Source organism: Emys orbicularis, chromosome 1, assembly GCF_028017835.1.
Source record: "Emys orbicularis isolate rEmyOrb1 chromosome 1, rEmyOrb1.hap1, whole genome shotgun sequence".
Classification (NCBI taxonomy): domain Eukaryota; kingdom Metazoa; phylum Chordata; order Testudines; family Emydidae; genus Emys; species Emys orbicularis.
This window is the reverse complement of record NC_088683.1, coordinates 86637047-86664989: the sequence shown is the minus strand read 5'-3', so window position 1 is coordinate 86664989 and position 27943 is coordinate 86637047. Positions and strand designations below refer to the sequence as shown.

At 43.1% G+C, this 27943-nt stretch overlaps 1 protein-coding gene across 1 annotated transcript in view; it reads left to right on the top strand.

Annotated features, from left to right (window-relative positions):
• NDUFA12 (NADH:ubiquinone oxidoreductase subunit A12) overlaps positions 1 to 22683 on the top strand; it is a 42275-nt gene extending 19592 nt beyond the window's left edge. The window contains exons 2-4 of the mRNA XM_065410056.1: positions 301 to 383; positions 6361 to 6448; positions 22407 to 22683. Coding sequence (XP_065266128.1) covers positions 301 to 383; positions 6361 to 6448; positions 22407 to 22587 — 352 coding nt within the window. The 3' untranslated portion in view covers positions 22588 to 22683. The remainder of the gene's footprint in view (positions 1 to 300; positions 384 to 6360; positions 6449 to 22406) is intronic.
• The last annotated feature ends 5260 nt before the right edge of the window (positions 22684 to 27943 follow it).

Genomic DNA, 27943 nt, shown 5'->3' with positions numbered 1-27943 from the left:
GCTGCACTCTAATGGATGGTAAAGTCCTGCAAAACCTTACTTATGACTCTTCCTGTGGAAGTCAGTGGGATTATTCCTATGATTAAAGACTACTCATGAAATAGACTACAGGCCAGATCCTGCAAACCATCAGTCTGAGTTGCTGATGTGCTTTGGGATCATTCCATTTTAAAGGTACTTCACTGTATAAATGGGTGTTCTAAATTCACCTAATTGTAAACTATTTTTACTGTATTCTAATAAAAGATAATGTTATTTGTAATTCCTTCCAACTGAAATGACTGTCTTGGGAATTCACAGGGTCCAGGATTTGAAGATCGGTGCTCTAGTAGGTGTTGACAAATATGGAAACAAATACTATGAAGACAAAAAGAATTTTTTTGGTATGTATACTAAACTGAATATCCTAGTAACTTCATATGGTTTATCTAAATTCTGCTTGTGAAATGGAAATGAAGTACATTGCCTGGTTTCCTTATGCATGATTTGCATGTATTTTGGAGACCACTCCCCTAATTCAAACACTTTGCAAAGAAGTTGAAGCTGGCATCATAATTGGCAGATTTAAGCTAATTGGGATACCTTAACTGTGAGTTTCCATTGTTTTAAAATGATTGGGTTTCTTATTTAATTTTAACTGTGAACATCATGTCTTTTTAATGGTGTTTTCCCACTCACTACAACTACAGCATTCCCTTAAGAATTTTTATCTTTAAGATACTGATATATAAACTCTCAACTTTGACTTCTCATTAACCTTTTTTTTTTTTTTTTTTTTTTTAATTTGGGAATATTTTTATTTTAAAATAGTCATAATTTGGGATTGTGGAAAGGAGTAGTTTAGGGAGGCATTCTCCTTTCCTCTTCATTTCTCTGAGATCTGCAGAAAGAGACCCAGGTGCCTGTGTACCTCCTAGGCTTCCCTTCTTAGGAGGGATTTTATCTTTTGGGAACCTCTTGGAGAGGCATAGGAGTTAGGGCTCTGCTTAGATAAGGTACATCAGTACCCTGGTGAGTCTTAGGAGGTTTGTGGGAGGAAGGATAAAAATCCACCTCTTATAAGCATCAGTCTCCTAAACAGAGGGTTTCGGATAGGCTGACCAGATAGCAAGTGTGAAAAATCGGGACAGGGGGTGGGGGGTAATAGATGCCTATGTAAGAAAAAGTCCCAAATATCGGGACTGTCCCTATAAAATCACCCTTGTTTTCAGATAGCTCTCTGGCCTCAGAAAACCCACAAGAAGGGGGGCAAATGCCCTGTCATCTTCCCCACAGTTCCAGCCCATTGCTATGTACCAAGCAGTAGCTAGCTTAGTCTCATGATGGTTGGGTTCCCTTTTTGTGTACAGGAGTGTGTAGGTTTGTCTACAGTAGAGTTCTTGAATTGGTGCCAGTTAGCTTGTTAGCTAATGTGTTTGTAAAGTGTCCTGACATGTACAAACACTTGTTCTAAGTGCAAATGCAGGTGGTTTACCCTGGGTGATTGACAATCAATTAATGTGAGTTAAAAACTCTAGTGTAGACAATTAGCAACCCCTCGTTTGCCAGCAAAGAGTTGCCATTAGCTAGGGGTTGCCGATAAGTGGATGGCCAGCTTGTGGGGCTGCAGTCAGGGGTGTGCCTTCACTGGCTGCAGCCCTGCAAACTTGCCTGCATGAAGGCAGTAGCAGGGAGTAGTGCTGCAGCCCAGATGCTGGGGCTTTCTACAGGGAGTGGAGGCACCGGGATCCCACAGAGCTGCACAATACTGCTCCCTGTACTCTGCAGAGTTTGGGGCTCAGCACATCCCAGCGCTTCCTTCCTTGGGTGCAGTCGAGTGAGCACAGGGAGAGTTACCATGCGGCTCCAGCATCTGGTCTGCAGCCCCTCTCCCCATTACTGTCCTCCCCACAGCCTTCCCTCCCAGCACGCAGCGCACTACCTCCTGTGCGGTCCCCGTGCACAGATAGGCTTCTGGGGCTGTAGGCCCAGAAGGAAGCATTGGAATGGGCTGAGCACCAAGCACAGGCAGGTTTGTAGCACTTCCTTCCCTGGCAGCTGCAAAACCTTTCTGTGGTAGGTGCTTAGCTCGTCCTAACCAGTGCTGGTGCTAGGCATAAGCAGACTAAGCAATTGCTTAGGGCCCCAAGCAGCTCAGGGGACCTGCATTCACTTTTTTAGTACGTGTTGGTGGGGCCAAAAATATTCCTGCTTTAGGGCCCCCAGTGGGCTAGCCCCGCCTCTGGTCCTAGTGCTTCCTTCTCTGGCAGCAGCCCTGCAAATCTGCCTGCAGCTGGGGCCTTTCTTCCAAAGAATGTTCTTAATAAGCAACATGTCATTGTCAGCATCTGAATCACATTAACATTAAAGTCAATGCAACTGGATTGGTTCTCACAAAATGTTAATAGAAAGTTGTTAAGATCTGAGTTGCTATTAACCTAGGGTTACCAATTTCCACAATCAAAAAAAGAGGACACGGGGGGAGCCCCGCCCCCATCCACTCCCTCCCACTTCCCACCCCCTGAACTGCCCCCCTTAGAACCCCCAACCCCCACCCCCCCGCTTCTTGTCCCCTGACTGCCCCCCTCCTGAGAACCCCCCACCCTAACTGCCCCCCCTAGGACCCTACCTGTCCCCTGACTGCCCCGACCCTTATCATGGGTGGCAGGTTTGTAGAAATTTTGGTGGTGCCCAGAACCCACCCGCCCCCCTTACCTGCCTAAGGCTCTGGGAGGGGGGTTGGGTGGGGGGAGGAGGTCTGGGGTGCAGGTCCTGGGCTGGGGATTAGGGTGCAGGAGGGGTGCAGGGTGCAGGCTCTGGGATAGAGTTTGGGTGCTGGGTGCAGGCTCCGGGCTGGGGCAGAGGATGGGTGTGCAGGAGGGGGTGAGGGGTGCAGGCTCTGGGATGGAGTTTGGGGGTGGGAGGCAGTGCAAAGGGAGGGGTGCAGGCTTTGGGAGGGAGTTTGAGGGCAGGAGGGGGGGTGTGGGGAGGGGGTTTGGGAGGGAGTTTGGGGATAGGAGGGGGTGCAGGGGTGAGGGCTGTGGGTCTGAGGATGAGGGGTTCATGATGCAGGAGGGGGCTCAGGGATGGAGCAGAGGATTAGGGTGCAGGGGGATGAGGGTTGGGTCTGAGGATGAGGGGTTCATGATGCAGGAGGGGGCTCAGGGCTGGAGCAGAGGATTAGGGTGCAGGGGGATGAGAGTTGGGGCTGAGGATGAGGGGTTCATGATGCAGGAGGGGGCTCAGGGCTGGGGCAGAGGATTAGGGTGCGGGGGGATGAGGGCTGGGGATGAGGGGTTTGGGGCATTGGAGAGGCTCAGGGCTAGGGTGGAAGGGCAGGGTAAGGGCAGCCTGCCTTGCCATTAGTGGATGGGGGGCACTAGGACCCTGGGGCAGCAGACATCAGTTGCTGCTTGGAGGGCGTAGGAATGTGCTACTCCGGCAGCACAAGCAGGCACGGGAGAGGGGCGCGCTGCTTTCTTCCGGGCAGGGACGGGGGGGGGGGGGGGACGACCTGCGGGGAGGGACGGGGATGCGTGGGGGGGTGGCAGGTGGAGGCCGGGGCCCGCTCCAGGCAGGGCCGGGGGAGAGACCCAGCTCCAAATATTGCTGGAGCAGGGCCCCCGGCCCTGGATATTGCTGGAGCTCGGGGACCACAAAAGAATATAACCCGCCGCCCCCCCCCACCCCATATTCACACCCCCACCCTCAGACAGGCCCATCCAACCCTCCCCCTGCTCCCTGACTGGCCCCCGGGACTCCCCTTACCATGCCCATGCTGGTCAGATGCTGGCTCCACGTGTAGGCAAAACACGCTGCCGGTGGGGCTGTTTGTGTCGTTACACCGGGCTGCAGGCAGCAGGGGGGGAGCAGGGGAGGGGCTCTGGCTGCTGGAAGCCAATGGGCGCAGCTCAATCAGGCCCAGCTGCCCAATCAGCCACGCCGCACTCTGCATGGAAGGGGGGGGGGGAAATCCCGGACCTTTTAACCTTGTTACCAATTCCTCCCGGACGGCTATTTAAAGACGCAAAAGCCGGACATGTCCGGGGAAATATGGATGGATAGTAACCCTAATTATTAACCAGAATCTACTGTGCCTTGTGTGAGTGATTGGAAAGAGAGCAAGGCCTTGAGAGGGGTGCAATACAGAAGGAAGGATTCTCCTCCTTGGGCTCTGTGCAGGAGAGCCTGGAAAAAGAATAATCTGGCTCCTTCTCCTTACCAGTCCTACATCTAGAGCTGCTAACCAGCAAATCTATCTCCGTTTTGAGGTCACTAACCGGAGTATCTCTTCTAGAAGGAAGAATATAATGAAGTAAATACATCTCTTCTTAATGATAGAACGGTCTGAGTAATCTAGTTTACTTTGCGTTGGCTCCTAATACCATTAAAGTTTTTTTCTTTTTACTGAAAAATATTCATCAGTTGTTAAAGTTAATGACCATCTTGCCCTGTAGGTTTGTAGATGTTTACTGAAAATTTTGAAGTAAAATTTTAATTTTTGAAGTCATGTTAGAAACACACAATAGCTAGAATCTCTCTTAGTTTTAGTAGCAATTTTTAAAAAAATTTTGTTGCTGTGCTTCTGACAGTGGTAGGTAAACAAGTCTTCCCTGTGTTTTGTCATTGTTTTATTGGTAGTGTATTATATGTGTTCTATCCAGATTGTCACTGTATAGGGTAATAGGAGTCAATTGTAGATATTTTGTTCATGTACGAAATAGATGTGTATTTTGATTTATGTATTCTGGCTTATGTTTTTATACTATTTTAATAGGAGAGCAGTGGCTGCTGGCCGGGAGCCCAGCTCTGAAGGCAGAGCTGCTGCCAGCAGCAGTGCAGAAGTAAGGATGGCATGGTATGGTATTGCCACCCTTACTTCTATGCTGCTGCCTGCAGAGCTGGGCCCTCAGTCAGCAGCCACCACTCTCTGGCTGTCCAGCTCTGAAGGCAGCAGCACAAGGTGACATGGTATGGTATTGCCACCCTTACTTCTGTGCTGCTGCTGGCGGGGCGCTGCCTTCAGAGCTGGGTGCCCGGCTAACAGCTGCTGCTCTTCAGACGTCCAGAGCTGAAGGCAGTGCAGAAGTAAGGGTGGCAATACTGACGCCGCTAAAATAACTTGTGACTCCTCTGCAACTCCTTTTTGGGTCAGGACCCCCAATTTGAGAAATGCTGGTCTCCCCTGTGAAATCTATGTAGTATAGGGTAAAAGCACACACACGACCAGATTTCACGGTCCGTGACGCATTTTTCATGGCCGTGAATTTGGTAGGGCCCTAGCTATTAGTCATTCACTTGTAAGAGCTCCAGATTCACCCATCCAAAAATAAATTGGAAATAAATACAATATCAGTGGAAATAACCCTTATGTGCAGAAAATCCAGAAGAATAAAAGGTTAATATGGTTGTTTAAAAATATACATCTATATTAATCCCAGAATGTGTGTTCATAATGGTAAATAATATTTATTACTAAAAATAAGCAAATAATAAACAGAAATGACGCTCACGCTGAAACAATAGGCAGTTAGCAGCTCTATGTAGGTTGCTCTCTGGCAGAAGCTACAACCTCTGTGTCACTGAATGTCCAGACTCACTGTGACCTTTGGTTTCTGGCCCTGGTCTAAAGGGGACATGTCTATGGCAGCCTCCACTCCTCCATAACTTTGCTTAAGTGTATGCGCTGAAGGTCTTGGCAAGGTGGTTGCAGTGATCTGAGAGAGACATAAAGGCCCTGGAGCAGCTACCAAGATTTCCAAGCAGCTCTGTTTAGGGATGGCCTGCTTGCCTCATGTGAGAGTGGCCCTAGAAAAGGTGAGGCAAATGAGCCCTGCCTCATTGTTTACATCCTGGCTCAGCTGTTTTTATAAACAGAATTACTTGCCAGAATATTTGGACTTTGAGCCCTGGATTTGACTTTAATTTGAATTCTGATTTGAGGAAAATGGCTGTGTTGAGTAACGAGCTTGCATGTTTCAGAATTGATATTGCAGCTCTTCCGGAAACTTGGCTCTCACACACAGGCTTTGTAAGGGAGAAGGACTATGCTATTTCCTGGCATGGCAAACCTGAAGGAGTAAAGAGAGAGTATGGTGTAGGTTTTGCTATCAGAAATGAATTTACGTTATCGTGTGAAGGTCAGATTGCAGCATCCATATTTATCATGACACTTCGCGTTAATCTAGACCTCATCCGTGCATACACCATGCTCTGTAAAGTGTGATGGTGCCATTGAGCAAAAATAAAATATTGCCTCTGGTGAATTGGGGTTATGTCTGTACAACATGCTGTTGAACTTTTAACTATAATTATCTTTCATTTTTTTTATTTTGGGAATAATTATTTTTAGCTAATACAGTGTTGTTTGTCAAATTTAAGGTCGACATAGATGGGTTCAATATACTACTGAAATGAATGGCAAAAATACATTCTGGGAAATGGATGGAAGCATGGTGCCACCGGAATGGTAAACCAACTAGTCTAATAATATTCATTTTGTGTGTGTTGTATGATTGCATATTGCAAATTCTTCTACATAAATTCTTAGTTACAAAGCAGATGGAGGTAAACCTAACCTCAAGGCAGCATAGTTTTCCTGGACTCTGCCTTTCTGTATAGGGTGAAAGTCCTTCTGGCCAGATTTTTATTTTTAGTTAAAAAACTTCTTAGTTTATGGGTTTGAGAGCACAAAGGGAGTGGCACCACTGAGTTCCCAGGTGAATGTTTCTTTAGAAAAAGGGTCTCCCTTCATGAACCCAGCCATGTCCCCAGTCTTCTCAGCCCTCCGGAACTATGGATCCCCAAACATGCAAGGTTATGGCGCTTACAAGAACCAGGAGTATCATGGGGCACATGTGATTACAACTGAAATAACTAGTGCAGTGGTGGCCAACCTGAGCCTGAGAAGGAGCCAGAATTTACCAATGTACATTGCCAAAGAGCCACAGTAATACGTCAGCAGCCTCCCCTTAACCCCCCCCCCCCCCCCCCGCTCCCAGAGCCTCCCACTCACCAGCAGCCCTGCTAATCCGCACCTCCCAATGAGCTGGTTCATGGCATGCAGGAGGCTCGGGGGCGGGAGGAGCAAGGGCATGGCAGGCTCAGGGGAGGGGGTGGGAAGGGGTGGAGTGCGGGCAGGGCCTGTGGCTGAGCCAGGGGTTGAGCAGTGAGCTCCCCCCAGCACATTGGAAAGTTGGCGCCTGTAGCTCCAGCCCCGGAGTCGGTGCCTATACAAGGAGCCGCATATTAACTTCTGAAGAGCCACAGGTTGGCCACTCCTGAACTAGTGATAACTGAAGTGACGTAGAAGAGTTGATACTACTACTGGGTGTACTGAGACTCGGGTTAAGGCCCCAGTCCTCAAGCTGGTCCATACAGTCAGACCCCTATGCACATGTTAAGGCCCCAGTCCTGCAGATTGCTCCATAAGGCAGACCCCTGTGCCCACACAGAACTCCACTGAATTCCAGTGGGGTCTGCTTAGGTAAAGGAGGCTGCCCATGTGGGAGAGCTTAGAGGTTAGGGCCCAACTTGTTAAATGCCTTCTGGGACATGTAGGACCTTCTGAAAGTCAGAGTGGGCAAGAATGGCTCTCTTTTACTCTGGGAGCACTTAACACAATATGGACCCTATTACTGATTGGGGCCTATAGGCAAATAACTTAAGCTTTAAACTTAATCTCCCCACTCTCCAGGCTTCCATCTTCTTTCATCCCCTATTCAGTCAAAAGCTGAGGAGAATTTATGTATGCATGGAGAGTCCAAACTGATTTTTAAAAAGTTGTGCATATGCTAGTGCTTGAGTCCTTAAAAAAATAAAAAAAAGTGTCTGAACTCAGGGCAGTGGAAGGCCTCAAAAGGGCATTGGGGGAGTTGGGAGATTGGGGCAGTGGGGGAGCTGGGTCAGGACCCAGAGAGCTGGGGGTGATTCCCCACAGAGCCTGTCCCATCCCCACCTCCTTCCTACCTGTGCCTAGCTCCTACTCCCTACTGCTGGAAACTCTGCTGTCCAGGCATCCCTGCTGCCCAGCTATATATCTGCCCCAGGCTCATAGTGGCTCCAGCCCTTGCTCCCCTGTCTTGTCCTGGCTGCAGCGTCCCTGGTGTGCCCTCCACTCTCTTGCCACTGAGTGCCCCATCCTAGTTCTAGCACCATCACCTGATGGCTCAGAGAATGCTCTGCAGCTAGCGAGGCAAAGGAGCTGCCTGGCCCAGGACTGGCAAAAGTACCAGTATGCCGTTCTAGCTCACCCCAAAAATCCCAGAAAACTGTTCCGGAGTGTTCTGGCATGATTTGAGTTTTGAGTATGTGGTTACCTCCTGAGGAATAGCTGCATTAAAATTTTGTAGGGTTGGGAAATCGGGATGAAAAAACTCATTTCCCGTGTACATTTTTTATTAGGTTTCAGTTGGGTAATTGTATTTTGTGTATATATCAAGTAAAACAGCTTTAAACCGTATTGAAGTAATGGAAAACACAGTTGCACAGCTAAACTCCATAATGTCACTGTTATATTTTTTTCTTCTATCTTCAAATAAAATTTCAGAAGAGTTAAATGCAAGAACTTACACAGTGCAGTTATAAGTTTTCAAATTTGAACATGCAAAGTTGGGAAAAGTGAAAATTCAAATAGCAACGTTAATTCAATCAGTGTGTATGGAGTATTTTAAAATACTAGTAAGAATATTTAAATTGTATACTTAACATATTATGTCCAATGTGTTTTGAGTTAATGTTTCTATTAGAACCTTAACACAAGTCTGGAAATACAAATTTGCACCATAAAATTGTACAGTATTAATATAGGGTTTTGCATTTAATACAAAACAATTAAACCAACATTTCAGGATAGATCATTCAGTCCATAATCTGAGACATTTCTGATCAGCTACATCACAAATGGAAGATAATGTTCTGGGATTTGCAAACATGAGGGCAATTTTTCTGCAAACAGAAGTCGTCTATTTCAAATCCTGTAGTTGGTTTTGAAAAATGGGCCAAAAGTAGTTTTCCTGTTAATGCATAAATCAGTTGTTGGCCACTCTTGGTAATCTGTATAATAAATGCTCTGCTACGAGCAAAAGTTTTAGTATATCTCACTTTTGTATTTACTGGTGTGTACTTTACCTGATCCTTTTGGTTATGAAGGCAGCTTTTCTGAAGACTCTTTCCCATCTTCCCCCCCAAAGGAAAAAGGATTCTGCATCCCTGCCCTTGCTGATTAAGGCACTGTGCCACCAGTCATCAGTTCACTGCCTCTTATTGAGTGCAATGATTACCTTCATTTCTCTCACTTAGGCCATGATTCTGCGTCGTGCTCTGTGTAGAATCAGTGAACTGCCCTTGCAGATCACAATACAGGATCAGGGCTGTAGCTCTCTATTCTTCTACTGGGAAATACAATTCTCAGAAGAATATTGTTTGGGCCAAATCTCTGCATTGCCTGGGAATCCCTATAATCCCCAGGTCTGAACCAGCACTGGACTGAGCAACCTGGCCTGGACCCAACATTTTACCGCTATGTCTGAACCTGGCATTCACAAAGGCATTCATCTTTACTCTCACCAAATTGACCTTCTCGTGAGCACCTGTGCAAGGAAGAGGAAACTGGTGCTAACTTTGTTCGCTGTGGGCTAAGTAGTGCCTCTGCATCCTGTCATAGTAATATGGGTGAGACTTGTAAGGAGAACGGGCCTGAGAAAATTCATTGCTGACTTTTCTGGGACTGTTAGTGCTGCTCTGTGTTGGACTTCATCTATTTCATTTGCAGCAGAGCAAAATATACGTCTGCTTCATATGCAGAGAGCGATGAGAACTAAATCATTTTGAATAAAATAAAGATAGTCTGGAATGTAGGTTTTCCCCTCGCTAGCAATTTCTCCCATATATAATGGTACCACCAGTTAGGCTGAATAATCTGTTTCCTCTCAAATATTCAGCTTCCTAACCTATTCATAATGTGGTCTGCCTGAGAAGAGTCATCCTTGTGCTTGCATGACTTTCAGTTTTCTGTTTTTCTTATTCCTTCAGTACTGTTATTCAATACTAAAATAAGTAACATGCACTGTTACCAACATACTAAAGAGTACAAAGAACCAATGTTTGTAGTCTAGTCTAAAATGAGATGTTGTCTGGATAGAGATTAGTGAAGACACCAAGGTTGCTCTCAACTGGTATCTCTTACGATGACTAGAACTGAACATGTTATTTTTTATGGATTCCTATTAGACAAACCTGAAAATTAAGTTTATTCTGGCAGTTGTTTCCAATGGGCATACAAGTATAAATGTCTTAGTTGCCTCCGTGATATCTGCTCTGAAACTTCCCATTACGGTTCTATAGCTGTGTAGAACTTGTATTGGTACAGCAGCTTTGAAGTTTTATGCTTGTATTAAATCTGCCCTGAAATGAGAACCTTTTGTGTCGGGGGCTAGATTGCACAATGGGTTGGGGGGTGATGGGTCATGAGAAAATGAGTTTGATGGTCTTGCCCCAGTCCCCATTTGTGCATGTCACAAAAACCACTGCTTGCTTAATTAGGCATGATTGTCAGTCTTTGTTGAAAGAAATGCCTGTGAGTGGGTAACTAGAGAATTGTTGACAAGGACTAAAGTGTAGTGGCAGAGCGGTGTAGGCAATTTTGCTGAGTACATGCTGATACCAAGCTGGTTTGAGGTCTGTGCCATCTGTTGCTCACTTTCACAAGCACTAACTTCACTCATAGTTTTATTGTTTTGGTTTTCTTTTGTAAAAAAATTCACTTTCAATTGAGGGCACATTTTGATGTGCTGAACATCCTGTGGGTTTCTGAATAAAAGTAATAGGAGAAGATACTTTTTTACTGTCTCTTGATCTATAAATTCTTTTTTTCATTGCATTGGATTGCGTAGTCTTTTCCTCATCCACAGTCCTAATCATTATGTACATTTTTTTTTGAGGGTATGGAAATCATCTTGCTGAATTTTAGGCTTTCCATCTACTCCTTCATCCTGGGTCAATCCATTCAGTTTGCCTTTTCATTAGCTGTAATTGCATCTTCTGAAGGCAAAAAAGTTTACAGTAGTGTATTGCTACCTCATGTAGTCTGTACATCTCTATTCCTAGAAACAGGAAGCATGATTTAAAGATTTCTTGTCCTGGATGGTCAGTGGTATTATATGAACCTAACCACTGATGTGGTAGAGCAACATATTTCCTGTTGCTTAGCTACTGTCAGCATATTTAGCTTAAACTTGTACACTTTGCCTTTCATATATTTAAAGAATATCACAGAGCTAGGGTATTGCCTGTATTTAATGTTTACCACTAGTTGAATGATTTATTTATATATGAAGTTTATACTTTAATTGTACAAAAGATTGTTGCTGTTCATGTATTAGTGTGTATAAACTGTAATTACAACCAAAATAGGGATTCTGATTCTAATATAAATTACCCCCTTGGGATTAATCAAATAATTTTACTTTAGAGCTGATAACAGGCACCTCTGATTATCACAGATTTACCAGCAAAGCAAGATATAACCAGCAAATTAAAATAGGCTAAATAAATTCCAGAAATGGGCCAATTAAGAAAAATAGGCTAGGCACATAAATCTGACTCATTTCTAAATGTGATTTAAATTATTTAGTTTAGATGTGTTAGAGTTTTTCTTATTTAAATATTACACCTACCCTGTGAATGCCTGAATGTCAATTGATATATCTGGCTTATTTTAAAAACTGTATCTGAATGTCAGTTGACTGTTTGATTTCTTCACTGAGTTATGGAATTGCTTTCTGCAAATCACCAGAAGACCTTAAAGCTTGCTGGTTTTTAGCTGCTAAAGCACAGTGCTTCCATTTTAATAGGACATCATTGGCATCCTACCTTTTCTAGTGTGCTCTCACTTGCTGCAGCAAAACTCCCTAAATTGAGTAATGCTGTATCCGTTTCATTGCATTGCTGGCATAATATACTTGGAGTAGAATAAGATTTTGAAAATTTCGAGGGATCTGAATATGGGGAGAGACATGGTGAACCAAGATGGGTATCTTTCTGGATTGTCATTTATTACTGGTGCAAGGGCTATGAACACACCAAATAGAATGTAAAGAGATGATTGTCATTTTAGTCACTTTGTTCCCCAGCTATTTGAGAGGTAATCTCTGCCAAATGCTTGAGAAAACAAATACCACTTCAGGCATAGGGAAATAGGAATGTGATGGGGGTTCATGGTGTTTGGCTGGAATAAAGTCAGAAAGTTCAAACAATATTTATTTCCTCTTGGGGTGGTTTTGGAGTTGACTGAGATGAATTATGGATTATTATGGACTTTAAAATGGAGTGTCTTATATTATGGTGATTGTTTTATGCACATTTCAGTGAAGGGTGGGTAGGCGAAAGTTATCTATGTAGTTAATGTATGTTTGTTACTAACCCTGCATGGTGTCATGCTGCATTTTTCTGTGCAGACATAGTCTAATATGATTAGACTTTCTTTTGCTGTTTTTGAGATCATAACCTGATTTTGTTTTCTCCAACTGTTCGACTTTTGCTGATTTTTAGAAGGAATGATGTGCTAGTCTAAAATTAGAAAGGGTCTGTCCCAATGCAGAGTTTTCCCTATTGTGTATGCAATAGAACTGTCATATAGGTGTCAGGTTCCCTCCCCGAACTACTGAAGTTTATCAATTTCAAGATTAATCTTATTTTGGACTCCTACTGGATTTGAGCTTACTGTTTCTTCAGTCTGAGGAAACTAGGTTTATCCTAGTAATTTGGTAGAAAAATAATATTTTCTTAGGATACAATAGTTCCATAGATCAGAGTTGCAATCTTGTGTTTAGGTAGAATTTATAGGTCATCTAAACCAGCGATGGACAAGATAGTACTCCGGCTATTGCAGAATTGTTTTCTTTTACTACGTATTTTAGTTCACTGTACAATCTAATATAAAATATTATAAGCAGTGATGCTCTTATTGTTTCTCTTGGGGAAACTGTTTCCACAATCTAATAGATTCCTGTTAGGAAACTTGTATGTCACATATTTTTCTCTTGTACTGTTTCTGATGAGAGACCCTATGGCTTGAACTTAAAGTCTGCAGGAAGATTCCTATATTTTGTGGTACTTCAGTGACTCACTCAGAATTCTGTATCATTTTAGGTACATTTTTAAAAACTGAAGTTTCGTAACTAAATATGAGAATGAATAGAATCTGTAAAATTCCTTTATTTTGCTGTTCACTTCAATTTTACGGAGTCCCTAAATTTTCAGTATGTCAGTACAAAAGTCTGTGGCAATGTCAAAACTATAAAGGGAAGGGTAACAGCCCTCCTGTGTACAATACTATAAAATCCCTCCTGGCCAGAGACTCCAAAATCCTTTTACCTGTAAAGGGTTAAGAAGCTCAGGTAACCTGGCGGACACCTGACCTAAAGGACCAATAAGGGGACAATATACTTTCAAATCTGAACTGCCTCAGCTGGCTCCTCTTGATCTGGAGAAGTAGCGGCTCTACTCTGAGGCTCTCCCAGATAGCCAAGTCCCTCACCCTGTCTCGGAGAGTATGCCCAGCCCCCCTGTGGAGAATCTTCATTTCCGTTGCTTGTACCCGCGATCTCAGAGAGACAAGTTAGCAAACTAGCAGCCATGATGGCCGATCCCCCTTACACCATCTTCCACAAAGACACAGTCTCCTTGCGACGGCAGCCAATATTCATTCCTACAGTGGTGTCTGAATTCCACTTCAACCAGTGCATCCCCCTCCAGTCTTCTATCCCAAACCCCATACCTCCCACAGGCACACAACGTGACACTCTCGTGACCTCTGGTGTGCACTAGCTTTCTAACTCCAACGAACCTGTGCCTTTCATGTCTCACCCAAGCTCTTTGTCTCTATTGTCAACTATTGCAAGGGCCAAGCCCCCTCCTTGCAGCAGATCTCCAAGTGGGTCTCCCATTGCATTCACAAATGCTTCATGCTCACCAAATGCCTCTGCCTCCTGGAGTCACAGCACATTCCACGCGGGCACATGTAGCCACGTCAGCCTGCCTCGTGGACATGCCATGGCAGGACATTTGCTGGGCAGCATCCTGGAGCTCTGTCCATACCTTAATGTCTCACTATCCCATCGCCTCAGCGGCTGCAGATGCGGCCATAGGCCACTCCATGCTACAGAGTATACTTTCTCATGAGTCCTCGCACCCAGCTCCACTCTGATCACTGCTCGTTACTCACCCACATTTGGAATCCATATAGGGACCATCGTTCAAAGAAGAAGAGGAGGTTACTTACCTGTAACTGGAGGTTCTTTGAGATGTGTAGTCCCTATTTGGATTCCAATACCCGCCCTCCATCCCCTGCTCTGCTGTGGACTACACTACTTAGCGATAAGAGGGATACTGGAGCGCCGTCAACCCATAGAGCTTCTCATAGCCTCGGCTGCAGACACAAGGGTGACGCAACACACGTATGAGTCAACAGACACTGTTACAAAATTGCTCTGATGCATGGCGTGCATGCACACCCCACGTTTTGGAATCTAAATAGGGACCACACATCTCAAAGACCCTCCAGTTATCTCCTCCTTTCCCACTTTCTCTCCCTGTCGTCCCCGTCGTCCCCCCCCCCCGGATTAATTCTTCATAATATACACACAGTATGAACCTAACTGTACTCTTGCTCAGCTCCTCAAACTTCTGATGAAAGAACCCTTACTTCAGAAACATGAGGAATTGCTACTTCGCTGTAAAACTGCTGTTGCTGCTGGAGTCTTCCAGAAAACAATGATAAAACAAGGGATGGGGGAGAGATGTCAAAGAATGAAAAATATTTTTTTTTCCAGAATAGGAACTGTGGAGTTTCATCCATTCACTAACTCCACACAAAAAACTACATGTTTTGTGACTGAATCTGACCCTACTGCAGTCCTATTAGCTGCCATGGTTACCACCCTATTACTGTACAATAGAATAGTAGCTTCTACCAGCACAACAGAAGTGAAAGGAAAATGGAAACAAGGAGGGGGAAAAAATGGTAAATGCAGACAGAAGCCATCATCAGTTAATCCGAACAGAAATAAGTGTGGTGTCAGTTTCATTTCTCTCTGTTCTCCTCTCCCATAATTGTGCAAAAACACGAAAGAGTAATTGGAGATGATCTCTTTTCTATCCCCTTTCACAGTAGTCAAAAATTAAAGCCCTGATTTGCCCTCCATTACAATATTTAAGTTTTATTAATGCATTGTAAACATGATTCACACATTGGCTTTAGTAAACACCTAGCTGCTCTTTTATCTTAATGCAGAATTGCATTAAATGCTCTATCATTGTTAATTTTATTTAATTTCTTGAGAAAAATGGCATGGTCTTTTGAACCCAGGCAGGTGGTATCTCAGCCTTGCAGATACAAGTACTATATTAACAGTGTTATGTAGTCTTAATTCCTGTTTGACCACTTGTATGTTGCATACTTGGCTCTTATCTCTTGTGGCTTCACTTTGAACTATCCTTAATTTTAAATATTTATTCTATGTTCTTTTAAAATGTAAAAGAAGTGCTAACTTATCTTGGGGAAACTTGACTGTTTTTAGCTCTTCAAATTAATATCTGTTTCTCTTTCATCCTTAATTCATCTAAGCAGAGGTCTAGAGGCTTGACTAGCCCCAGGCTGCTCTGCAGTATGCTGCTTCTCTTCTAGTATGTTTCAGGGAACTGTCTCAGCTTTTTAAAAGCTTCTGTTTTCCCTCTTATATCTCCCTCTGCCCCTATAACTTATCCATTTCTAATGCAGGTTTAAAGTGATTAGTCATTTCTGGGTCCTTTTATATTGTTTCATATAGAAAGCCCATCAGGAAAGAATTTGCACAGAAATCTGGCTACATCTGAGGTACATTGTCCATTGTAGTTCATAAAGAGTTTTCCTTGAGCTTCTGGAAATAGTGTGTGCAAAACTTTTGTATTTCAAAAGATTATTTGAGGAGACTGCTGAGGAGAGGTCTTCCCAAAATAAACAGGGTGGGTTATTTCCCACTTTTTCCACAGATTAGCCAAAGGGATACCATTAAAGTAAAAGCCTTGCCTGAGACAACAAAATTAGTCATCTAAACACAAAATAGTGTGTCATTTTGGACTTACATGTATAGGTTTCATGACTGGGCTTTCAAAGGAAAACTGCAGTGATTGGTTATAATACCTTTAAACACTTAAAAATGTACTGAATAAGATAATTGAGCTTTCAAAACAGCTTGTAGAAATAACTGTTTGTGCTTCAGTTCTTCTGTAACTGCACAGTGCTGGTGTCTCTCTTTGAGGACTAATGTTTTTCTTTATACTTCCAAGCAGAAAGTCCATTATGGTGTGGGTTTTTAAATTATTGAACTTAAGTGTTAAATTTGAACTGTAAAAGTTTCATGTTGAGCTTCCAGTATTTCCAAATATCCAGGTAGCCTAGTAGTGATTTAATTATTTTTAAATATATTTAATATATTTTTAAAAGATTTTACTGATTTACTCCTTGATTAAAGGAACACTGCAGTAAAGTGAAACTCAGGAATAGGGCAAAACTCACAGGTTTTCTAGTTTTCTGTGGATTGAGTTAGTTAATAGACTATTCAATGAGTTTATCAGACTATTAAAAAGTATGCATATCTCACACCCATACAGATGAAGATGTTAGACATTATGCAACTTTTAAGTGACACTGTCAGCTTGAAATCTAGTCACTTTTTAAAATGAGCTAAAATAGGTTTCTTGTACTCCACCTGTCCAAGTCTCTCTGCCAGTATTTGTGGTTTTACAACCACATTCCAATCACTTTTTTCACCTGTGGCTATGCAAAACTCCCACAAAGCTGTTCAAGAAAAGGAAAGTGACACACAACACTGTTAGATGCAAAGTAAATAAACTGAAAAATATTTTTTTAATTATAATATTCTTAGGGGTTATTACTCATCACATTAGGTTAAAAATAGTGTGACTTCTACAGTGACTGTATACTTACCGTTGTCAGCAGAGCTGAAAAGTGAAAATATTCTGAAAGGTACTGATATTGGAGATCTATCAGATGAAAACTTGACAGTTCCTTTCCTGTGACATATATTCATGAACTGCCATACCTGGGCACAATTATTTTGCTTGTGATTCCAGAAAGAATGGTGGAGTCCTTTTATTTTTTTTCTTCCCCTCTTTATCTGACCATGATAGAGTACTGAAATAATAATGTGATGTTTTATTCAATACAACCTAATTAACTGTGTCCACAAGTTCACATAAATTAAATATGGCAGTAAGGAGAAAAAAACATGAAACGAAGTTCAGCACCTCGCTTGTTCATCCTACTGTCTATAAAACTGTAACTAAGTTGGCTAACTTCAAAAAATTCTACTTTCTGATAAAGTACCCTTTAAACTGTGTGTTCTGTTCTGCTTCCTTGTTGATGTTCCTGAGGGTCTTTTCTTCTAGGCAGAAACTAATTCACTATATGGACAACCAGCAAATTAGAGTTTGCTTAAAGCTGTGAGGCAAACCCTCCTTGTGGTGCTGGCCAAGGTGGCCATCCACCATAACAGGAGGCGGAAACTGGATGGGGAAGTACTCTGTGACTGTGGGGCCTATTTCCAATCCTCCCTGAAGTCACCTCTCCAGGCAGAGTTCCTCTGGGCCATGTCCACTGGCTCCCTAGACGCCTTCGAGGAGCAGTGAGTGCTGTCTGGAGTTCTCTGCTTGGTGTTCCCCCTCTGGCTCCCTCCTTTTAAACCTGTGACCCTCACTCCCATCCCTGTTTTCTCATTTGTTGTCTCCCAAATTCACTTAAGACCTCGGTCCTGTAGCTCCTCCCCTTAGGTTGTGGGGAGTGGCCTTTAGATGTGGGCGGGCTTGTGCCCACCCATTCCTCCAGAACTTCAATAGGTACCATGACTTGCTCTCCAACAGAGCCTGCAGTGACTCATCTCTGGCATGCAGCAGCCTATCCCCGCGGCAGGGCCTGGGTCAGATGATCCCCAGGCACTGGTATTTCTCTGACCTCACCAGAGCTGCAAGTTAGTCTGTGCAACAGCACTTCTTAGCCAGGAACCCTCTTGCTGACTCGTAGTGTTAAACTCCCTAGGCTTCCAACCCGCCCTTGATCCAGTTCTTGCCCAAAACTTGTTCAGTCTTGCCCATTCCATACTCAGACCATGCGCCAGCCCTGTTATTAATCTGCTGTAGCCCTTCACCCTGCTGCTGACCCCTCAGACTGACTCCCACACAACTTTGATCTTTGACATGTATTTGGATTCTGACTATAATCCTGATTTGGCTTGTCTATGGACTGTGATCTCGGTTCTGACCCATGGCCTGTCTCTGACCTCAGTTTCCACACAGCGCTGAGCCCAGTCCCGACTTTATAGTCAGCTTCAACCCCTATTTCTTGACTACAGCTCTAACCACCAAGCCTGACTGCCTTGAACCCAGAGCCTGGCAGTAGCCATATCAAATTCACATACTAGAAAAAAAGGATTTTTCTCTGATTGTTATAGTAATAATAGGTGTCAGTTAACTTTAGAGCATACAGAACTTTCAGAAGTATAACTTTCAAGTGAATGGTTTTCCCTTAGGAGCCATTGTCTCTATTTAAAATAGGCTATTACTTGCCGTTGTTTAACATCTTGTTAAAAATAAAATTCATCTTCCCTCCAGTTTTGTATTCCATTAGCAAGGGCATTTAGAAAGGAGGGCACTGTTTACTGTACCTTTACTAGAAATTTAAAGAATTTTCCAATCAAATTCCAGCCATTTATTCCTATAGCAATTTTTAATCTCAATTTGGACTCTTTAGTTAAGAGCATGACTTTGACATTTTAGATAAGTCTAACCAATTTTGCTAAAAAATAGATTTTAATATCTCGTATTAAAGAGAGAGCCAATGTATTTAAAATAAAGTCCTAAGAGCAATTTGGCTGAAAAGATAGTCTCTTAGCTGAGAAGCATGCCCCAAAGCTGCAAATCCCTACAGGGGGATGAACTCAATTATATAAATATTACTTTTTCCATTCCCTCCTAGTTTGATCCTTTTTGTGATGCTGCATGAAGAGAAATGGCAGAGACTCTGGTTTGACTGCTAAGTATTAGTAGTGTGACAGAGATCTGTAGCTTTTTGAACAACTGGAACAGAAGACATTTCATATTTAGGTCAAGTGACAGCTGACTGGCAAAAATCTCATTAATTCCACATCAGAAAGCTTGCCAGCATGACTGATAATACTAAATGTAATATGTACAATTATGACAAAATTCAGTATGAAAATATATGTTCAGGATTAAAGATTTTTGGGGACAGGAATAGGGACAGAATAAAAAACAAATTGTTTATACACTTCTGTCTTTTTCCAATAGGTTACTGTTGAAAATTTTTCACTTGCTTAGATTAACGTAATTTGCACAGAGGAGGCTTGGTTTTATAGGCCAGGCCCAGGGATAAACGCTAATAACTTCATAGTTACCCAACAATAATTCTTCTTTGAATGAGAATCCATATACATATTCCACAGCTAGTGATCGTGTCCAGTGTGCACACATCTGAGAACTTTCAAGTTAGCAATGCCTGTGGGGGCAGTGCATGTGCTCTTCAATCCCTCATGCGCTCAGTAATGCTATAAAAGGCAGAGCCACCACCCCTACCTTCAGTACTTTCTTGCCATGATGGTGTGTGTCGGAGCAGCTCCATTTAGAGCCACTTGCCTCTTTTAGTTGGCCGTGTGAGTTAGTCTTTTTGGGATTGTCAAGACCCCTGTTCATCTACAGAACTGGGATCGTCTTCAGTTCTTCATGGCAGACCACAAGTCCCCAGGCTCAGAGCCAGCATGACCTGAGATGACCCAGACATGCTGCAGTTCTCGCCTATCACTGTATCAGCCATACTGGCATCACTGGTGCCAGCTCCACTTTGCAAGATGCTGACAATAGCACAAGCAGGACACAGCCTCTGCCCGCCTCCATGGCCCAGGGTCAGAGTCTCCCCCTGCATACATATGGAGGCCTCCTGGTCCCTAGCACTATTTCCAATGCCACTATCCAGATTCCTGGCTCCGTTTTCACCTTCAGGAAGATCTTGGTACCCTCAGTGTCACCACTGCTAGGGAGACAGCTTCCTGGGCAATGGCAATTGCATTTGATGATAGTTTTCATCATGGCTGTTCTAGGCAATTTTGCGGGAGGCACAGACCGCAACCAAGGACCTGCCTTTGAAGGTTGTTTTTTGACTGGACAGGTGAGGTATGAGGTTGCTTAAAGACTGTAGGGCCATACTCACATCCTTGGGGGTCTATACTCCAGCCATCAAGAGACAGCACTTCAGGTCTCAACAGTTTTACAGGCAGGCCCACTGCTATCACTATAGACCACCTGAGTATGCCAAAAAAGGCAGAAGGCTTCAAGGAAAAATCCCTCAGAAGGGGCCACCACATCCCACTGTCCCTCCTCTGTGTTAAGGCAGCAGATTTGACTCCATGTCCAAGGACAGCATACTACGCTCTACCCATCCCTGGCCTCCCCCTCTTTTTGACAACCATCTGGTGCATTTCCGCCACATTTGGTCCAGCATCACTTCAGATGGTTTAACATTGAACACTGTAGAGAGAGGCTACACAATTCAGTTCCTCTCCTGTCCCTATTTGGGGACCCATCTCACGAGAGTTCTTTACACTGGGAGGGTCAGTCTAAGCTCTTGAAGCCATAGAAGACGGCTCCTTAGATCTCTGGGGTAAAGGATTTTACTCAAGATATTTCCTTATCCCCAAGAAAAAGGGAGGGCTGTGAGCTATTCTGAACCTACAGGGCCTGAACACCTACCTCAGGAGGCTCAAGTTCAAGATGATGCCCCTGGTATCCATCAGCCCATCCCTAGATCCAAAGGACTGATATGCTACCCTCAATCCCCAAGATGCGCATTTCCACATTGTGATATACCAAGCCCACAAGCACTTCCTGAGATTTGCAATAAGAGACTATCATTACCAGTACCAGGCGTTCCTGTTTGGGCTCTCAGCAGCGCCCAGAATATTTATGAAATGCCTGGCAGCAGTGGCAGCCTACCTCAGAAGGACAGGTGCCCAGGTATTTCCCTACCTCGATGACAGGCTAGTCAGAGGTCACTTTGAGCCCCTGGTGCAGGCCTTTACTCTCTCGCTGAGAGCAGGAGGGAGCGACGGTCTCATGTGCTGCCCCCACAGGCACTGCTAACTAGGAAGTTCTCTGCATGTGCGCTGGACAATGTGATCTCCAGCTGTGGAATATGTATGCAGACTACACATCTCAAAGAACATCCGTTACTGTACAGTAAGTAGTCTTTTTATGTTAATCATATTATGCAGTCAGCAAGCATTTATGTGGAGAGGTTGTGTTTACGTCAAATCATTATCCTGTTACCTCAAAACTACTTATTACTGTACTTGAAAAATAAGGAAGGCTTTGTAAATGTTATTGTAAACAGTTATGCAAGTACAGTAGTTTGTACACAGTCTTTTGATATTATTTGAGCCCTGTAAAATCTCCTCCAAATACAAAGCTTCTGTTTTTTTTATTTGTACTGCCTGCCTAGAAGCAAGGGCCCCATTGTGTTAGGCATGTACAAACCTATAACAAAAAGATGTTTTTTAGCCAAAAGAGCTTATAATCTAAATTTTGAAATGAGACAACAGATGAAGGGAGCACAAGGGAACATTGAAACAGTTATGGACAGTGGCGTAAGCAGCTGACACTGCACCCCATCTCCTTAATCAAGAGTTTTGTAGGCATCACAACACAGGTGGGTTTTAAGTAGAGATTTAAAGGAAGAAAACTGATAATGTAATTCTGCTTTTAAATGCTATTTCATCCAAACATTTATTATTTTTAGTTTCTATTTATATTAAAACTAATAAGGATGTCCAAAAATAGATTGATAAATGAATTGTAATAGAAGGTACTTCAAAATGCTGTTCAGAAAATAACTATATGGCATCACAAAAGATATTTATTTTAATTCTAAAAACCTCAGTTATCACTGGTTTTTAAATGTAATGGAATCCGTTCTTTCTAATCCAAATATGATCTGAAGTCCGTCCTGCATTTTAACTGGTGGAGACTAGAAGGTAAACTACCAGAAATCAAATTATTAAAAATATATTCTGAATGACCATTTACTACAGCATGGTGTAATATTTCAAAGTGGATTTAAAATCTAGTATATTCTCAGTTGTTCTGTAATGAACTCTTATCCATCTAATTGACTATTTGATAGGAGTCTTTAGCTGAATACCGTGAAATATGCCTTTTTGAATATATCAGAATAGATTAAAGTTTTAAGGCCTGAGTTCTAAAAATAAAAGCCAGATATTAAAAAGCTTCAGAGGAAAAACTTTCAACTAAGGAAGAGGATTGATTATAGAAACTTTTTAATAACCAGTATTTTTTCTCTTCAGGCATCGTTGGCTTCACTGCATAACTGAAGACCCTCCAACTACTCATCCACCAGCTGCTCGTAAATTCATTTGGGAGAACCACAAATTCAATCTGAGTGGCACTCCTGGGCAGTATGTCCCTTTCTCTACAACACGTAAAAAGATACAGGAGTGGATCCCACCTACAACCGCTAACAAATAATTGAAAAGCCTGACTTGCCTAAAACTAGGTTCTCAATGAAAACTGTACCTTGATCGTTTGGTTGGTTTAAAATAAAAGCCTCTGACAAAAGTAAAAGTTTGTTTTTATTGGGATTGAAGAACATTTTTACAAACAAAAATAGGAAGTGTTTAAAAAAAAAAAAAAAAAAAAAAAAGTGGGTAAGAGGCCAAGTAAAGAATACAGTGTTACCTTTATCCAAATATTTTTATCAGATAGCTTCATGTGCTTTTTTCCTCTCTGTGGTTTTTAAATAAACCTTACGTTTCTAGTATTTATTACATCTAACTGTTGCTGTGACAGTCATGTCTCATCTGTATAATATCCAGATAGATTTGAAATACAGTAATGTTCCTCTGAGGCTGAACGTACAAATAATGTAATGGGGCAGGATAAGTAACAATGAACCATTTCCAACACTATACCTAAGGAGTGCTCCCAGGACTCATTTCTAGGAAGCCATCTCTTTAAAAAAAAATTAATAATAATTATATTGCAAGTGAGAAAGGAGTGCCAATAAAGAATCTTAGCTTTTTCTTTACAAATACTTTTGGTATTCTGCATATACGTACGTGTGTGTATACACACAAATTATGCTATAGCATGTAATGTAACAATATAACATATTTTAAAACTTCCACAGCAATCTATATGGTGGAAGTTCATCAGGAGGAGAAAGAAAGGGCTGAATTAATGGGACAAATTTTCATATGCAGACACTTAGGCTGTAATTTACATGTCTGTATCCACAAATGTGTGTGCAATGCAGGATTTTTGGACTAAGCCTTTACTGCCTGCTTTTGACAATTTGTTCCAATGTATCTACATACATTAGTGGTCATTACATAGATGTCCCAGGGTATTGTCTGCTTATACATGGAATATTGTTTGCAATGTTGTAGCTGTGTTGGTCCCAGGAGATGAGAGAAACAAGGGTGGGTGAGGTAATATCCTTTATTGGACCAACTTCTTTAGGTGAAAGAGACAAGTTTTTGAGCTCCACAGAGCTCTTCTTCAGATCTGGGAAAGGTAATCATAGTATCACAGCTAAAGGTAAGGTGGAACAGATTGTTAAGCATAAGGAGTTAATACGTTGCAAGAAAATATTCAAAATGAAAGTCAGCTAACACCTCTGTAGTCATAGGACTGAAGATGTTCTGTGTGTGTGTGTGTGTGTATATATATCTATATAGATATAGATATCTTCCTACTGTATTTTCCACTGCATGCATCTGATGAAGTGGGCTGTAGCCCACGAAAGCTTATGCCCAAATAAATTTGTTAGTCTCTAAGGTGCCACAAGTACTCTTTTTTTTTTTTTTTTTTTTTTTTTTAAGATTGACTATGAAATCCTTAACAGACATTGCATCCACCACCAAGAGGACAACTATACAGTCCCCGAAATCCAACCACCAAATAGTGATCAAATCAGCAGACAAAAAGTCATCACAGTTGAGAACTACGATGGCAGTCTATGTCAGTGAAGCAAACCAACAACTTGGACATCACCTACTATAAAGTACTCAAAGAAGACACCACACCACAATTCACCCAAGAGTTTAAGGATATCACTTGATCACAAGCCCCTAGTTGTTACCTACCACCCAATACTGGAACCCATACTCATCAAACAATTACAACCATACTTGATGGGGACCACATCCTGAAAGAAGTGTTTCTTGAAAACTCTCTTTTGGCCTTCAAACAACCCCCTCTCCCCACCCCCACTCCCACCAAGCTGATTATCAGAAGCAAGCTCCCCACAGACCAGGACACGCGTTCAAAGCGGCCATAGGGGCCAACTCCATGGGTGCTTCGGGGCTGGAGCACCCACGGGGAAAAATTAGCGGGTGCTCCGCACACACTGGCAGCCACGCTCCCCCCCTCCCCCCCCCGAGCGTGCCGCGTCCCTGCTCCTCCCCCTTCCCCTCCCTCCCAGCTCTTCTGCCCCCCTTAGGACTTTCTGGGAGGGAGGGGGATGTGGCGTGCTCAGGGGAGGAGGTGAAGAAGGGGAGGGGCGGGGACTTGGGGGAAGGGGTTGGTGCTGAGGAGGGAAAAGGCAGGGTGGGGCAGGGACTTTGGGGAAGGGGTGAAATGGGGGTGGGGCAAGGGCGGTGCAGGAGTGGGAAGTGGCAGGGCAGGGGCGACGAGGGTCCAGAACCCACCGGGCAGAGGGGAAGTTGGCACCTATGCCAAGATCCTGTGCTGCTTTCATAACGGGCACAAAATCTTTAGACCTATCTCCACGGCCGTGATGATATATACACACACACACACACCCCTTTCAAGATCCATGGATCCTACACAAGCTTATCACAACATGTGTTGTACCTCATCCAGTGCATCAAATGCCCCAACAACTATGTGGGTGACACTACACAATCATCACACTCTTGAATGAACTCTCAGAAAAATGAGAGGATGTTTATCACCTATGAGTGAACACTTTTCACAAAATGATCACTCCACATCTGAACTCTTAGTCCTCATCCTCAAAGAAAACCTGCACAACACCTTCAAAAGACGAGCCTGTGAGCTTAAATTCATAACTCTGCTAGACACAAAAAATTGTGGACTCAATAAAGACACTGATTTTATGTCTGATTACAACAATTTGTAACTCACTAACTCTTTGTTCTATGGCTGCAGAGGTGTTAATTGCCCACTTCATTTTAATCGTTTCCTGCAACATATTTTAGCTCCTCATGCTTAACAATCTGTTCCACATTGCATTTAGCTGGGACACTGATTTATCTTTCACAGACCTGAAGAGGAGCTCTGTGGAGCTAGAAAGCTGCTCTTTCACCAACAGAAGTTAGTCCAGTAAATGATAGTACCTCACCCACTTTATCTCAATAAATGGTATAAACAATCTCATATCCTGGCACCCTCTTCTCCCCAAAAAGGAAACATTTCTCCTAACCCACAGCCGGTACCTTAGTTGGTGGTAATGAATAACCAAGAGAACCATTTTAAACCCAAAGGCATAACAAACTCAGAAGAACCTAAACTAATTGAAAAGGAGGATATAGATACTGTCCATGTACAGTGGTGCTGCTCAGCTAGTGCGGCATGACCCAAAAATAGGCCACAAGGGAGTTCCCACTGGGTCATATCCAGCTGTTGAGAGTAGTAAAATATCTGGATCACTAGAAGCCCAGGCAAGGGACTGAAGGAGCATGTCCCAAGTCCCACTATTCTTTGTACTTTCAAAGGATTGTGGTATATGGTGAGTCTTGGGCCATCTTCTTACCCTTTTTTTTAAGTTACTGATAAAAGAACACTAAACACTGAGTGCAAGTGTTAATGAATTTGAGATGTTAAAATGAAGAACTGGTCACAGAAGAGCCCTACTGGGATTCTAGAGCTGAAGGAGCCAGCATGGGGAAGATGTGTGCGTGAGGGGGTACCCTGTATTCCTGCATGTCTCCTCAACCTGGGCCCTCTTTCCTGCTCTCAAAAGCATATACTAAAGTACAGGTTTGCAGGACTGCAAATAGATTTCTGACCATTTTAATTAATTGTGAGAGGAATAATGGCACCAAATGGAAGGAAGACTGACAGGAGCTGTAGGGCTAAAATCTCAGAACCATTCCCACACATTATCCTCCCAGCTGGTTCCATAAGGGAGTACCACTCATCCCACAATATGAATATTTGTCCCCTCCTTTTATTGTCCATTGCAGCAATTTGGGCTGTGAGGTTTTAATTGTCCTTGGCTAAGCTTGCTCTTGGAGTGCTGTTGCTTAGTGTAAATTCCAAATCAGATTGTTTCTTGTGCACATGTAAGTCATGAGCCCAGCCTTTTACATTTATATTCAACGGTACTGTGTCTTATAATGAGTCAAACGTTTGTGTAATTAGCTCTGCTTTTTGCTGTCCTACTGGAGCTTTTAAAAGCTCAAATCTTTATCGGGGTTAAGAGCTGAAACACAGGTCACGGTTGATGTAACAGCTTGTCCTAGCGCAGGTGTAAACTGAAAAGCTTGCTGCTTCATAACCAGCTGGCTTATTCTGTTCCTTAGATGATGTGGGTTAGATTCACCGTCTTGTACCTTGTGTTCTAATTTTCTGAAGTGTGCTCCACCTGCTTTGCACTGTTGTAAATGATGGTATGAGGTGCTGGCTCAGTTCCCTGCTGCTTCCTGCGTGACCTTGGCAAGTCACGTAGTATGCCTGTGTCTCAGTTCCTCCTCTGTGAGATGGGGGATACTAATACTTCTCTGGCTCAGAGGAGTGTTCCGGGGGCCTCAGGTGCTATATAGGCATTTAGATAGGGCAAAGATTAATCGGGCCCTGTAAGTTGTTCAAAGGAGAAATCTGGAGTGAAATGTTCATTTTGGTACCTAATCAATTCTAATGGGGGAATAGGGAAATCTCTTGTGCCGTACCTCAGCTTCTCACTGCTGGGATAAAAAAGAATGACAGTTACCAGGCTGGGAGATAAAAACAACACTTACAAAGCTAGGGATTCTTTGTGCTGGTACATTAACAAGGTGTCTACAATACCCTGGATAGCTGATATTTCAAGAAAAGGAGCGAGTCTCTAAATAGTACTTCAGTTACTCACCCAGATAATGTATTAAGTATGGCTTTATGCCTTGGGGAGCCAACTACGTGGGAAAGATCAAAGTAACAAATGACAGCAGACACATACTCACCAGAGCTTTCCGTCTGCTGAACTGTCAAGCCTCAAACTGCCATCCTCCAACTGTGTAAGTATATCAAAGAGGTGAGAGTAGCTCCTTCACACATACGAGTCAATACTAGCTCCAAATTCCAAAGCAGCCTCCAAAGAGCTCTTGTTGGGACAGCTGCTTGCGTGTGTCCTTTCCACATGAGCTCTTACCATGTGACATGTTAATTTAGATCAGGGGTTCTCAAACTGGGGGTTGTGAGGTTATTACATTGGGGTCACAAGCTGTCACCCCCAAACCCTGCTTCACTTTCAGCATTTATAATAGTGTTAAATATATAAACAAAAATTTGTTTTTAATTTATAAGGGTGGTCACATTCAGAGGCTTATTGTGTGAAAGGGATCACCAGTACAAGTTTGAGAACCACTGATTTAGATGGACGGTGGTCAGGAGTTCTTTTTCAATACAGTGGCTGGTAACGGGAATGGCCATGAAGATTCTCCTGTGTTACAGAGGCCAAAGAAAGGAAGTTCTGGTTATTTCCTTATTGATTATAAAGCACTGTCATTGGTTGAGGCTAAATACAGTCCATGTACAGTATGTAAAGTTTCATAACCACAAACTTATTTAAGAGCCAGTCAACACCACTCCTCAGACTGCCTCAGTGACATAAGGCATTCCTCTATCTGGTAAGGCAGAA